This window comes from Trematomus bernacchii, unplaced genomic scaffold, assembly GCF_902827165.1.
Source record: "Trematomus bernacchii unplaced genomic scaffold, fTreBer1.1, whole genome shotgun sequence".
In the NCBI taxonomy this organism is placed as follows: domain Eukaryota; kingdom Metazoa; phylum Chordata; class Actinopteri; order Perciformes; family Nototheniidae; genus Trematomus; species Trematomus bernacchii.
The window spans coordinates 3,009,015-3,024,543 of record NW_022987714.1 but is presented as its reverse complement, the minus strand read 5'-3'; the positions used below and the strand labels follow the sequence as shown (position 1 = coordinate 3,024,543).

At 41.8% G+C, this 15,529-nt stretch overlaps 1 protein-coding gene across 1 annotated transcript in view; it reads right to left on the bottom strand.

The window, feature by feature from the left end:
• tln2b (talin 2b) overlaps window positions 1-15,529 on the bottom strand; it is a 77,481-nt gene that overhangs the window by 21,514 nt on the left and 40,438 nt on the right. Inside the window, exons 10-30 of the mRNA XM_034141970.1 lie at window positions 13,490-13,645; window positions 12,850-12,951; window positions 12,676-12,752; window positions 11,489-11,672; window positions 10,895-11,008; window positions 10,398-10,506; window positions 9,662-9,870; window positions 9,325-9,423; window positions 8,600-8,767; window positions 7,977-8,271; window positions 6,514-6,680; window positions 5,651-5,779; window positions 4,366-4,479; window positions 4,103-4,216; window positions 3,844-3,978; window positions 3,527-3,655; window positions 3,293-3,395; window positions 2,274-2,482; window positions 1,733-1,852; window positions 855-1,052; window positions 227-366 (exon numbers count right to left, since the gene is read on the bottom strand). Of these exons, the coding sequence (XP_033997861.1) occupies window positions 227-366; window positions 855-1,052; window positions 1,733-1,852; window positions 2,274-2,482; window positions 3,293-3,395; window positions 3,527-3,655; window positions 3,844-3,978; window positions 4,103-4,216; window positions 4,366-4,479; window positions 5,651-5,779; window positions 6,514-6,680; window positions 7,977-8,271; window positions 8,600-8,767; window positions 9,325-9,423; window positions 9,662-9,870; window positions 10,398-10,506; window positions 10,895-11,008; window positions 11,489-11,672; window positions 12,676-12,752; window positions 12,850-12,951; window positions 13,490-13,645 (3,071 nt within the window). The remainder of the gene's footprint in view (window positions 1-226; window positions 367-854; window positions 1,053-1,732; window positions 1,853-2,273; window positions 2,483-3,292; window positions 3,396-3,526; window positions 3,656-3,843; window positions 3,979-4,102; window positions 4,217-4,365; window positions 4,480-5,650; window positions 5,780-6,513; window positions 6,681-7,976; window positions 8,272-8,599; window positions 8,768-9,324; window positions 9,424-9,661; window positions 9,871-10,397; window positions 10,507-10,894; window positions 11,009-11,488; window positions 11,673-12,675; window positions 12,753-12,849; window positions 12,952-13,489; window positions 13,646-15,529) is intronic.

Sequence of the window (15,529 nt, the reverse complement as noted above, 5' to 3'; positions counted from 1 at the left end):
AAGCCCTGCGGGACCAGCTGTTGGCTTCTTACTACGCACATCCCTCTAGCAATACCGAACACACACAGCTTGGGAGTGGCATACAGATGCAGCAAAGACAGACATTTAATACAAAAAATCTGATTTCTCTAAATTTGATACAGATATTTTTGACAATATGGCAAGTACAAGTACTGGGAAGGAGAACATCTGATACATATCAGGGCCTATCTTCAATTTATCGCACCTTGCTGCCACAGCTAGAAGATTCTTAGCATTGGCTGCACCTGGATCCACAGACAGAGACTTGGCAGCCAGCAGCAGCTTACTGGACGCCATGGAGATGTTTTTCAGATTACCAATGACTTGTATCTGGTCGTCCTTGCTCTGCAAAGACAAGGGAAAAGAAAAATACAGGTGATTTTTTTTGTTAGATTAAGATTATTTACTGTATCTGCAACAACTATCAAGAGATAAACTATTGTACAAATGTATTTGATTTGTCCCTAACACCTATATCCTATTTCCTCACTCAGCAGGCAGCTTTAAACCTGATTAAAGCTTGGGGGTTATGCTACATCAACTCCAATCCCAGACGATCTTTCCAAATTAATGAGCAAAATAACCGGAACAGGAACATCATGAGATCTCATTACATCAGACTGCGTTATTGCTCTTGGGGACATCATGTGCCAAAGTGAATTAGATGAAAAGGTCTTATTAACAAATTGCTTAAATATGTTCGGCAATAAAGTGACAGAGCTTTTCTTCGCTAAGCATTGAAGACTTTATCCATCAAAGGTTTGAATGACAGTGAGTTACCATTGAACTGTTTCCATGTGGTGTGGAGGGGGTTGTATGATCATGAAACCTACCTGGGTGTGTCCTGCCATCTCAACACCAGCATCCAGGAACTCATCAAAGTCTTGGCTGAATTTTCCCGACGCCGCAGCCAGCTGGCCGCTCGTTCCCCGAGAGGAGTGGACGACCTCGCCTGCAGAGTGGTTGAGTTCAGCGGCTGTGTGGTTCAGGTCACTCTGGGCCTCCTGGAGCGCCTTACTGCAGGGAGGGAGCTTCAAAGACATGACACACACCAATTAGGGCTTAATGTAAAACACAGACTATCAAAAATCTAACAAAGATTGAGATATTTTGTATTTATTAAGCCCTTGTTTAACCAGGAAAGTCTCATTCAGATAACACATCTCATTTTTAATTTTCAGAATTTGTATTTCTGTTGTACCTATACAGTATGTTCACTTTGTTTTATGGGGTTTTATATTTTATATTGTTGCATCGATTCAGTTGTCTTGTGTCTTATCTGTCAGAGAGAAACCATTATTTATTTTATTTTTATTATGATACATTTAACCTCCTTGTGTCTATTAACCTGTTAAAATATTATATTTTGCTGCATGCACCTGTAAAGTTCTTAACAAAGAATCTGAGGGGAATTTCTTGTTGTTTATTTTTTACTTGTGTCATTTTGTAAAGCACTTTGAGCTGCATGTGTTGTATGAAAAGTGCTATATAAATAAAGTTACAGTTACAGAACAAATTAAAAAAACAATAACTGTGAACATATATGGTCACAATCACACCATCATCATAAAAAGCATCTACAGAGTTGTCTGCTTCCCGTTCATTAAGAAGTATTCAGTATTCAGGTTGTATAATACTGATGGTGTCAGTACAGATGCTGTGTAAATACAAAGTAGATGTCAAGAAATCCCCAAGTAAAGACGGGACTCACCATGTCAACCAGCAGCTTCTTGCTGGCTTCACCAATGCTCCTGAGGGCCATGTCGACATCCTTCTGGCCTGGCAGGCAATTCACGCAATTATTCAAGGAGTGCGACACTGCTTTGGCCACCTGAAACACAGCACAATGCTCTGTCAATGGACTGCCATTACTCACTCTAACAATGTGCTACACAACACAAAGTCCCAGAGCGCATCTATATGGGGAAAAACATCTCCAATGCAAATTAGGCTAACCGGGGTGCAGAGTAATCCTAGTCACTAATTTATGCTGCTGTCACAGATATATGCCAAACAATATGTTTATGCCCTGAAGGGCTGCTGGATATTGAGCATTTTCACTGTGGCACTCCTGAGAGAGGAACAGGCGAGAGGCAGAGCAGAGAGAAAATAGCAACGCTTAGAGCTGGATGATTGTTATGGAAAGAATGTTTATAAATCAGCAGAGGAGAGGGAGAGTCCTGAGAAGAACAATATGATGGGTATATAAGTTTCCCTGCCTGTAGGGTATACATTACTGGGAGCTATGATACCTGTGCGAGTCTCTGCTGACTCTCAGCATCCCCCGGGTGCACCAGGGCCTGATGGGACTCGTGGATCAGCATGGCCGAGCCCTCCATGACACACTGGGCAGAGTCCAGCATGGCAGCAGCAGCCTGAGGCTCTTTGGTGCTGGCTGCTACACCTCTGGCTGCCTGAGCCAACGTCCTCAAAGCCTGAGCTGTTTCTCTAGCAGCGACACCTGCAAAACACATGATGGAATTATAATGAATATTATCAATCACAGGGACAGAGATAAACAGACTAAACTGACACTTTACTAAACATTAATCTAATTCCCATTAGTTTTACAGTCCTGTTTAAGCATTAGCAACTGAGAGGTATGTGTATCTGCTGTCTTTACTATAATTGGAATTTCATTGCGCAAATCAGCTGGCAGGGGCTAGCTGTACCACACTGAGAACAAACTGTGTTACTGAAATGCTCTCATTGTTTAAATAAATGAGCTAATATAATAAATATGGCTCCACATGGGAGGTGCCCTTAACTTATTATACACAGAGCCGAGAAGAAAAAGCAGCAAATTGCATCAAATTGCATTAGCCAGCCAAGTGGAGCCATTTGCTGATGGAATGTTAAATCTAGTGAAAATAAGATTAATGAGTAGCGAGCAGCCCTGTGGGCCACAGCATGAAGTGCTGCCTGGGAGCAGTCATTGTTAGCAATGCTTTTCTCTATCTGTCTTCATCTCTTGTCCCGTGAGACTCACAATTGGGCCAGATTGATGGCAAATCAGCCAAGCCATGCTGGATTCAAAGGGTTCAGTTTATAGCAATAATGATGGCACAAATAAATGATTCATAATGTTTTTATGCCTGCTTTATCCTTTCACTCCCACTCGTCAGTTTAGAAAACAAAAAAATAAACAAAATGTTTTATTAAAAAATTCAGTCAGGATTTATCATTTCCATTCTTTCAATGTAACTACTCAAGACAAAGGTACATGATTTAGCTTAGTGGTTACTGTACTTCAAAATCTCCTTTCCCTTACCTGTGTAATGTTCATTGCCCTGTGCAGCACATGTTAGCAGCTGGGCCATGGAGGAGCCCACAGCCTTAGATGTACTTCCCAAATCCTGAGCACACTTCTCCAGCTGTTTGAGCAACAGAACACGCAAATAAACCATGTTATTCATAGTTGTGATCTAATCATGTTAGTATGCTTACAGTTGGATATCTACAGTATAATGTTTCAACAGAACTTCCCAGCAGATGTTGTACTGACCGACTCCCCAGGAAGAGGTTTCAGTTGGCTGTCGATGACGGACATCTTTGCATCTTGAAGCTCGCTCTTCAGTGTCTGTACAGTTTTGAGGGCTGAATCGATCTCCAGTGGACCACAGGCTTCATGGGCCTTAAAAAAAACCCCACAAATATACATTTTACTTACATGTCTGTTATGCAGTGCAGACAGGATGACAGCCTATATGCTGTGCCTGCTATCTGTAAATGAGTTGTAAAGCTCTACAACAGACAAGAGATGGCAACACATGTCCTGCATCAGTGAGAAGACTCCTGCTATCTCTGACAGTATATAGATACCTTCAGGGTGGCCGTCCTGAGCTCGGCCAGGCAGGTAGCCAAGTTTTTGGCACACTGCCCAAGTTGCATAGCAGCAGCCTGGTTGGCCACTGTGGGAACTGCTGACTTTGCAGACGTCACCATCTTACTCCCAGGCTGAGCAATGGTGATAGAAAAGAACAACACCACATTCATGAGCACTAAATGAGCAGTTTATGTGTGTGTATCTGATGACAGAGGGTTTGATAGTTGCTGACTGTTTCCTGGGGAAGGGTCTCACCTGTAAGAAGCTCTGGCTGGCCATGATGAGGGTGAGCTGGGCACCGAGCTCCTCGGGCTGCGACTGGCTGCTCCTCATTCCCTGCACCAACTGAGGAATGTTATCTGCTACTGCCTGCAATGAAACACACCAACAATACATTCTTCACATCCACAACATCACGATTACATACAAAAAAAGTGCAGCCAGAAAAATCCACTATACGGTTGTTTTTTCAAAGTTAACTTTTTTAATACATCAGTATAAAGTGAAAATGATCATACCTTGCAGCTGTGCACTAGCTGTTGGTGTGAGGCTGTGTTTTTGTTGGAAGCAGCAGCATTTTGGGCAGCTGCGATAGTCTGAGTAGCTGCGGCCGCTGCCTGCTTAGCAGCTATCTGTTAAAAAGATACAAATGGAAATCAATGAGTAAAGTAAGAGAGTGGAACCTGAGAGTCCCTATTGCTCTGTCTTATGTGTTATTATGCTGTCATGTTCTGTACTCAGTCAGTGTTGTTCTTATCAAAAGGGTCACAAACCACCATTTTGTATAAAGAGAGAAATAGGTGTGATTGCATTGCTAAATCTTTATTTCATAGGATGAACCGCATTGCTTTCCTCTTGGTATGTTTCCAAAACCAACGCACAGCATACAAAAATAAATAACACAAAGCTCACATTAATGCATAGACACAAGACTAGCTTTGAAGTGATGACAAGACTGAAAACAGAGGGAGAAGACATTACTTGTTGAGTGGATGAGGAGGCGAGGAGGCGAGGAGGATGAAAGAGAGCCAGGATACATGATATCATTATACTGAGAGAGGAGTAAACAACACTGAGAATGCGTTTGGAATTGGACAAAGGTAGGAATGGACATTTCTACCTATGTTTCAGCAGGCTCTCTGTATTTTATTTACTTTTTAGTTAAAGCATGCACATATGCACAACAGATGCATGACAGTGTGTCAGGATAACACAAGTAAGATTAATTGGGTTTTAAGGGGTGACAGTGAGAATTGCTACAAGCACACCTGCAGATTCATAACACTTTGATCTCAAACGGCTGATTCATTTCCTTCATGGAGGCCACCGTAAACACCATTATTGTGACCATCTGAGGAAAGGAGGCGGACTGATAGCAGGCTGATAGCAGGCTGATCCCAGCTCTAGGTAATGCATACTTTATGTGCCTAGGAAATTGAACATTGTGCGCTCTGGAGCTAAGAGGGGGTAGTCATTGGGCTGAACTGATACCAAGGGCTAAACGCAGATCTTTACACTCAGATGGCTTATTCACACAACTAATGGGATTTATAGCTCACTGCTACAGGTAAAAAGAGAAATAACACAGACCCATAAACTAAATGGGCCATATTTCTACAAGTGACGGCTGAGGCATTTTATTATTCTCCTTCGGGCATTTGTTTCCTTTTGCTTTGTTATTCAACTACCATGTTATTCTAAAAGGGTTTCCAAAAATGTGGGAAAGGGAGAAACAAGGAGGAGTGTTGTGTTTTCAAGGTCAAACAACACAAAGATGAGAACATGTTGACTCCAGTTTCTCACCTCCAGCCTATTGACCAGTTTTTTCTTTATCGCGTTCTGAGCTGCAGCATTGGTGGCTACACGGAGCCCCTCCGCTGCTTCTCTAAGCCTCTGCTGCTGATCCTCATTCTCTGGGTAAGCAGCCGCCCCCTGAGAGCACATAAACACACACAAACACACATGTCGGTGACACACAGATACAGTATATAACAATAGCTATTCAGACTTTAGCCAGGAAAGTTTAACAACTGTGGTTACACTCGTTGTGCAATAGATGCAAATACTGGATTTAGCTCTGTCTCCTTGCTGGCAGTTTCCAAGGAAACAGTCAGTGCCAGATTCCCACTTCCTCTTTGATAATGACAGTGATGTGGTGATTAATGTGTCACAGATCAGAAACATCTAATGTGCCGTATAGGCAGCGTTTCAGTTGCCTGGGTATTTTAAATTGATAGTGTCCTGCTCGACAGTGCCAACAGATTATTAAAAGCTGCTGATGCTGTACCCTTTATTTATATTGAAATGATACTGTTAGTTAGTGCATACAGTGATACAAAAATGTGTATTCCATAAAATTAAGTTCAGCTGATCTTGCACTCATTCAGTTTGACGTTAGAAATGTAAGAAGACCATATCATATTCACAGAATTACCAGCTGTGGATCAAACTGACTAATGATGTTAAATGATCTAAGTCTGTTGTATTCATTTGGAATAAAGTGCTTAATTACTAAAGTAATGTCATATTCTCAGAAACAAATAAGATAAGGGTATTTAATTGAGGTATTTATAAAAACGTAACAATACTAATTCAATGCTTGACCAAATAAGAAATCATATTTGTTACATGACATTGACATGACATTGAACATCTTATGCTCTTACCTTAGCTGCCTCCACCATCCGAGCTGTGGCATCGGCCAGCAGTTTCGCTGCAGCCAGCAGTTTCTTGGAGTTGTCGACATCTACTTCTGCCTCTGCGTCAGATCTCATGGCATTGACCAGGTCAGAGGTGGCCTGGGCTAACACCCTGGCCTGGCGCACCATCTCACCTGTTCACACATACAGACAGTAAGTAAGCACATAAAGGCAGATGCCCCACGCAAACCGATATTACAGCTGAAAATAGGTTTGTGCGGGAAATCTGATTTGGAGTCTCTGTACATCTGTACAACGAGCACTGTTTGTTGTGCACATTGTCGTATATTTGAATCCATTATGACAGCCACATCTTTTTGAAAGGGATGTTTAAGTTTCAGACTTGTTTTTGTCTATTTATTTTATTTTCTGGATAATGAGTTAAGACTGTAGGGATAAAGTAACCCAAGGAAATGTCTATTTTTGACTCATCTCGTGACTTGAATAAAACATGAACATATCTCATGTAATTGGTGCAGAAATGTTGAACACTGTGCCTAACAAACCAGAGATATTTTAAGTAAAACACGGAATGACAGAACATCTGACAGCAGACAAATGAATTTCATCTCATCGTATATTATATTTTCCTATCACCCAAACCATTGCATCACTACATTTCTGTGAGTGTCGTATCCTTGCTTAGTCACACCATTGTTTTCACCTTTATGAACTTGTATAGCTGAAGGTATCTAGTGAGTCATCTTCTTTTACACAAATCAAAGTCTTTCAGATACATGAAACATCTCCCCACAGATACGCTATAAAAAGCTATGTTTCCCAAACACCCACCTCAAGCTGGAAATAACTCAGAGGAGTCTGTGAAAGACAAGACATCGAGGTGCTTTACAACCTACATCTAATGGCCTTGAGAATCAACTAATACACTATCAGTAGAATGGAGTATACTCACTGAATCTACTGCAACATATTTTCCTTTTTTCTCTCTCTTTATATTTATATTTATAGAAGGTAAAAGGTTTATCCTTCCAAAAATGGCCCATTCATATGTTTCCTTTTAGGTTTCAAAGCCGGGCTGATACTGATTGAGACCAGATTGAGAGCTCTGTAGTGGTTTTGGATGACATGTTTAGCAACCCCTTGAGAATTGGCAGGGTTTGGAAATTCTTCAGCCTCATCGCCTGAACCATAACAAATAGCCTGAGCTTTGACAATGTTTCCACAGGATCTTTTAGATCTCTTAACATGAACAAAAATACAGACAACAATTTGAGGCCCTCATATGTAGTCAAAACAAATATGAACAGGTAAAATGAAAGCAGTTGTTAAATATCACCTTGATTAGTTTTTTACTGTTCAGTCCTTGTTGTGGGTAAACAGAAACTTGAGAGACACTAAACAACTTCAATTGAAAGCATTACTAACTCCTGACACCCACAACGTTCTCTAGTACTTATTTTTGTCCTCACCAGCGTCACCCATAGAAGTGAAAATGTTTTCTGTGACGTTCATGATGGTGTCTGTGGCCTGGTCGTAGCGTCCGATGGGCTCTCCGCAGGTGGCGTAGTGTCGGACGTGTTGCAGCAGGTCGCTGAGGGCCTGGCTCACCACGCCGGCCGCGGCCCCGACCTGCTTCAGCAGCTCGCCGTCGTCGCTGGCTGAACGGCACGCCTTCACGCAAATTTCCACTGAGCGGTCCACCAGCTTTCCGGCCTCCACAAGCTGCTCCTGGCACACTGGGGAGCTTATTGTTGGGCTCACCACCTGCAACACACACACAGTCATCAGCAGAGAATCAGAAAAGTTGTATGACATTTGAAAGATTATATCGCGGTAATTCTTGTTTTATACAACCAAGTATACAGTAATAACTTATAATTGTGATTTAAAAGCTTCTGATTTAAAAAAGTCACAATTTTTTCAAGATATGACACAAAGACATGTTTTTTTAGGTCAATGTTGCACATCCCCATAGGAAACTTTAGTGAAAAGCTGCGATGGTCAGGGTCATATATCCTTTTGGATGATCTCCTGCATGTTGGTATGTCCTTTACCTACTTGGCTACTGAGAGGATCCATTTTAAATCAGTACCTTGGTGCAGGCGACCAGCTGTGAGGTGGACAGGGCACACTGAGTGGCCGCTGCGATCACCCGGTTCTGCAATATGGTGTCCTCGGCCACCTGGGCCACGTTCTTGGCCTTCAGGACCAACATAGCAGCTGCATTGGCCACTGCTTTGGCCAGATTCATCAGCGTGTCCTGCAACATATTAATCAATGTCATTCACGAAAACACTACACAGCTGTGCACATGTGAGAAAAGGGACCAGGAGAGTAAATGTTTTAGCTCAATTTGTGTGAGTGTGAATACTGGATAACTGCATAAAAAAATGAAATTGGGTGCGACAATAACATAATAATAAGCCAGAGGCAGAGAGTGTTTATGAATTGTTTTTGGGAGAAAATAATATTGTGTAGCATTATGTATCCATGTGTTGTTGAGGCTATGAGAAGATATCTGGGAACTAAAATATGTGTATTTGACAGGTAAATATATTTCAATAGAAAATCATGAATGAGGTAGATATTTAGGGCTACAGATAACTTTGTGTAAATGGCTGTTTGAGACACTACAGTTTAATGTTGTACCAAAAACGTTCCTTCTTTGTTATAAAATCCACATAACGTGAAAGTCTAATAGTAGAGTCTGAGGTGATAACTTCAGTATGTATTGACATTTTTAAAGGGGGCCTGAGACTTTGTGTCTTCCTGTTTGGCCGGCAGTGTCATAGGAACAGTGAGTGGGTGGTGTCCAACCTGGAACTTCTCGTCGGTCTCGCCCTCCCCCATGTGACGGAGCAGGTCTCCGCTGGCCTGTCCGATGCTTCCTGCTGCAGTCAGCACTGTCTGTCTGGGCTGTGGGAGAATGACATCATCACACTTATTCCTCCAGCCTGGCCTGTCCTCACACAGGCCTACATGATTTATCTGAAACAGACTTCTGGATCAAAAATCATCCCAGAATACCTTCATCTTCACTGGGACCCTGATAAACAATCAACATGCAGTCAAACACTGTTTGAGGCTTTGTGGCTACTATGATTTCAATGGAGGATGGAGTCCAAGTTAGTACAATAATCAGTGGGCGTCTCACCTCAGCGGCTGCAGGCTCAACAGACCTGAGCAGATCTGACACAGCTCCTGCCAGCATCCTAGCAGCGCCCATGAGCTTATGTCCACTGCCCACCTCATCATCCATTAATGCCGCAAGCAGCTTGACACCCTTGGACATTTCAGTGAGGTTGGACGAGATGGTGGAGATGGCGCAGCCCACCGCTGTGTAGTCGGTTTCTGTAGGCTCACCTGTAAAAGACACACATATCAGTGTCAATGTCATAATCAGAGCCTATTTGAGATCCATGTTGATGAAGTAAGTGGCCATGAAGAAGAAAAACGTTGTATTAGCTAGTGCAGGGAACCAGTGCAGCCAAACAGATGGTGAGGTCAGATTAAAACCCACAAAAAAGCCAGCAGGAACTTGACGGGCATTGTGCCAAGCAACAAGAGGAGCAGAGAGAGAGACATTACAAGTTAGATGAGCTTAAGGATAAAAAGTTCCACATTTATTTATCAGTAGACATTTCTATTAGGAGAAAATAATCGAAAACCACTTTTGTTTAAAAGCTCATAATCAGTGAGGGCTTAACTCTAAAAAAAAAAAAAGGAATCAGTTTTATTGATTCACACCTTGGGCTTGCAGTAATGTAAAAATAAGACAATATTTCAATAAAAAAGCAATTTCCTTTGCCCAGCGCAGACTTCATAAGCCCCCATTCTGGTGTAGAGATATATGAATGCTGAAGCTGTTTAATATTCTCCTGGGCACTCACCTGCTGTGAGATTGACCACAGATGCTGTTCCAGCGGTGATGGCATCAACCTGAGAGTGGATTTCATGTTTGGATTCATCCACTTTGTTCTGAACCCAAACCCTGGACGCCTTTTGGTGGAGGAGGAAAAGCAGAGCGATTGGCTTTCATCACAGTGGGTGATATTCAGTTCACATAAACTTTCTCGTACAGGATTAAAGGACTAGTGCTGCACAACACCTACAGCTTTGGAAACACTCAAGCATTAAATACAGCCTCCGTATTTACAGCCAGTTCTGTGTTATAATTATATTTGAGAAATATGATGGACTTTGATGTGATGGAAATGCTTAATTCTATCCAATCTGTCTTTGCTAAACCAGAGGCTACAATATCAGAAAGCGAACATTCATGAGTGTCAGAATATTGAAACTCAAGGAATTGCCGTAAATGATGTGGACTAATAGTGTGTCTATCCATGCTATTCTAAAATATTTCCTAATAAGTGAGAAGACTTACCAAGTCATGGCCCAGTGGAGGCAGATTATCTACATATCCCAGGTCAGTCTGAGCCTGCTGCACAGCCTGCATACTGCTGTTTATGGTCCCCATCAGGGCCTGTTGGGCCAGACTCTGACAACAACAAACAATAGAGACAGAGCATGAAAATGACAAAAGCAATTTAAATACATAATATGTATTGTGTCTTTCAATCTCATGTCTATAAACAGAGACAGATGGGCGTTTAGTGTGAATATGAGAAAATGTCCTTGTATTTCTCTCTCACAGCCTCTTTGTATTGTTCATTGTGCTTCATTGTTGACAGCAGGGACAACAAGCATTATTTCGAATGTGCAGATCATATTTGCATGATGTTTCATAATGTACCTTGACACAGTATGCTGATATTATAATATAAAACGTACTCGATTGAGCATTGCTGCATCATTTCCTCATTAAAAAATGTTTGTCTACACACATTTTTCAAATGACACAGATCGGAATCAAAGGTTTGGGTGCTACCATTTCATTTCAAAATCTGGTGATAAAGAGGAACTATGACATTTAGCTAGGACACCATGTTTGCATGAAGGTGTAAGTGCTCTCACTCACCAGCGGGGGCATGTGTCCTCTGTGCATCTGCCCTGTGGTGATTTGCTGCTGGGCAGAGGGCATGGTTCCCATGTTGAAGGTGTCAGGGCCGCCAATAGACCCAGACCTAATTATACCTGGAAGTGCTATTGAGCCATGCTCCACACGACCCACCCGATTAAACTGCTGCTGCAAAATCGTGGACCTGATATAAAAAAAAAGAGAGAGGTGCATGCATGTTGAACTTCATAATTAAACACATTCAATCTACAGTAGGTGTCAAGGTGTTCTAGTGTTGACTGTATTCCTTTGTGTTACTAGTGAGTGCATCTTTGTATGCAGATAGTAGTCCCATATGACAGCGCAACCGTTACTAATTTGAATCATGGAAATTACAATATTATAATTAAAATAATGATCACACTAACAACTGTTCTCACGGTGAGTAGGTATTGTCTGAAAAAATATGGTACAAGAAAAAAAAAGTCTGTTTTGCTGCCCAGCTCAACAGATGCTACTGACTCCATTGGTTAATTATGGCTTGTTTTGAGAGGCAGCAATTATGTTTTTGTGCTGAGAACCACAAGATGAGTCAATTGGCCCATAAGCAGCAGGAATATGATGCCCCATTCTGCCAGATAGTGGTTTCACTAAGAGGCGTGTGGATTTTCAACGACAACACATTTCCAAGCTCTGTGTGATAGAGCCCTGATCCATCAGCAGTTACCTTCATCTTCATCAGTTACTAAGCTTCATGGGAGAAATCAGCAGAGACGACATGCAACTGGGAGATGAATATTATTGAATAAAACATCTTCCAATGAGGTGATATCTTAACCTGCATGATATCTTAACATCTGAGTGATGCAGCTTTCTATTGTGTAATTAGATGATAATTGTGTGTCCTCGCCCTGAGGCAGGGTTTGTGTTTTGGTTAGAACAAACTAAAATAATGCGAGGAAGTAATTTAGCAAATTGTATTCTGGATTATCGGAACAGTGTTAATGTTTTTTTTAAATTCAAAGTGCTGTTTTTGTATTTAATTCTAACAGTACCCCTCTTGGGGTTAGTTTGCTGGGCTGCCGGCAATTTAATTACATGCATAATTAAACAGTGAGGTTTCGATTAATGAAGAATACCAAGAATGTGTTTGCTGAATCTGAATGGTCAATATTTTTGCTACAGTATAATACACAAGCACTACTCACTTCTTAGGGGACACTGATTCCTCCAGCATGGTTGCTTCCTCATCTCCCTCTATGCCAAAACGATCCTTACTTTGTTTCTGTAGAAAGCAGAAAAACAGACATCACAGTTAACAATGAATGTATAGAGAAGTATATGTAGTGTACGTTTTCTACATTCAATTTCTAGTTACTTGCCTTTTTAAGAATGATGTCAATGTATCCAGCGATAAGTTGGGATATCTGCTCTCCCTCTGTAGTCTGCACAGAGTAGTAACTCTCCTGGTACTCTCCGAAATCCTGTGGTATTGGTTGAAAAACAGCAAAGATTCAGGACAGTATTCTAACATATATCTGGCATCGCAAAAACATTTAATAACTAATAAGCTTCTAGGGCCCATCTCATCTCTCTAAAGAGCTGATTTAAAATTAAATTGAGTGAATTTCAAGACTGCTCACTTCAAAGCCTTCTACTGAAATGCAAGGGTGAATATTATTAGGTAAAATACATTTTGGCTAAGGAAAACAGACATTAGGGTTGCCAACAGTCGGTAAGGAAGATTGAAAAAGCTTTCAAATAAATAATACATTTAAATTCTGCACATTCTTTCCAGGGCATCTATTGTTAAACTCTGCATGATGGAAATGTTCAATATTGGAGTATGAGTTTTCAACAATTTTGAGGAGGCTGTTTGTATTGGGAAATGAAAACTGGGGGAATAGTTAATGTGATGGAGAGCCATGTAATTAACAATGTGGACAGAATATTTGAATATGCGCATTAGAAGTGAATCATCGGACTAATTTAGAAGACTTGATGTAGAGAGTCAAACCGTACCAGCGTGAAGCTTTTGGGGGAGGCAGCCCATCTCTTGACCGTTGTCAGAGGCCAATCCTGCACCATATCCTTCGTCTTCTCATCCACTCGCATCACTGACTCTTTGGTTATCCCCAGCAGCCGCGGGACAAGCTTATTTTTACCCTTCATCTTTTCCTGTCAGATAGATCAAAATATCAGACAACATTTACACCTTTATTTAACACCTACACAGATGATTCATTCAAGGCGCGGACGTAAAACAGTTGCTGCTGGTTGCTGCTGTATTACACATGCTGCGTTCGTGGCTTAAGGCTCCGAATGGAGGAGGAGGAGGAGGGGAATGACCCAGGAGAGTACGGCCTTGTTCAACGGCTGCTTTATTGAGCAGGGTCTCCACAGGGTTTAGTCACTGTCAGCACACCAGCATGGTGCTTCCAACAGCTCTGTGTCCTCTCTCTCTGCCCACTGAAAATCTATTACAGCTCACTTCAGAGACATAACCCACACTTGGCTCCCCTCCAGGGGTTCAGAGGACGACACAGAAATTAGAGGTTTGTAGAGATGGTGAGTTAAAAATACATGCATTCTCACAGCTATTGTATATCATTTCTTTTTTAGCGCACAAAGGCCGATAAGTAGATCAGCTTCCAGGTTCAGGGCTCTTAAACACAAGGACAGATAACATTATCCCACTGTTCATGATATCTTCATACAATGGTCTATTAAAAACTTCTATTGTTTTACAATAATCAAAACAGTATAAGAGCAGGAAGTTTGATTTTCTAATCGTAAGTGGGTAGCTGAGGAATTATATTATTTTAAATAGTTTGACCTTGATTATTGTTGGTGAAAATCTGCTCGGGACAGAATTCACAATACTGTATAATAGGAGATTAAGCTTTTATTGTGCATGGCTGCAATGGCTGCCACACACACACACACACACACACACACACACACACACACACACACACACACACACACACACCACACACACACACACACACACACACACACACACACACACACACACACACACACACACACACACACACACACACACACACACACACACACACACACACACACACACACACACACACACACACACACACACACACACACACACACACACACACACACACACACACACACACACACACACACACACACACACCACACACACACACACACACACACACACACACACACACACACACACACACACACACACACCCCCCCATGTACAGTATTTAATTGCTGTGTAGTGAACAGCAATAGAAGGCTAGCCCAGCTAGAACCTGCAGTGATTAAAGATTGACAGATGAGAAAAGGAAGGTAACAATAAACTCTCAGATGTGCCTCCTCAAAGCCAGGTCTGTGCTTTCTGCCAGCATCGAGAGCAGAGTGCAGCTGGAGTGAATTATTTAGCAGAGTCTTGAAATCTCCATCACTACATCTCCTCATTGAACACAGACAGCGCTGGTACATGTTGATGCACACGCACTCTTCCATACACACACACGCACGCACAAACATACTCTGAACTCTGCAGCCTGCTTTAACTCCAGGGCCAAACATTCCATTTATCATCCATTAGGACCCCATCAGACAACTGTACACTTCCTCTTTTTCCCCTCTCCGGCAAGTTCCTAACCAAATGGGCTGCTGTCTGAGAGCTCTTAGAGTACCAACTGGTGCGACCTCATCCCATTTACATGCTGCACTCCAATTCCACTTGTGTGTCCGCCAAACCAGAACAGAATTTGTATTGTCACAAGTAATTAAAGCACTGAGTGTGCTGCTGAACGCACAAGCCTCCACACCGAGCTTCTGATGTGTTGTGATAATGGGAATTGTGGTGTTTTCAACAGGCTTCAATAACGGTTTCACAGCACAGTGTACATGAGAACAGCACTCTAATCACAGCTGCGACTCATTAGCACAGAAGCACCATGTGCATGTTTTCTCTTACCTGATGTATCATTAAACTGATATTGCTTAATAATTACTAGTTGGTTTCATTTTCACACCTTTGGCCTTCATTTGTATCACTTA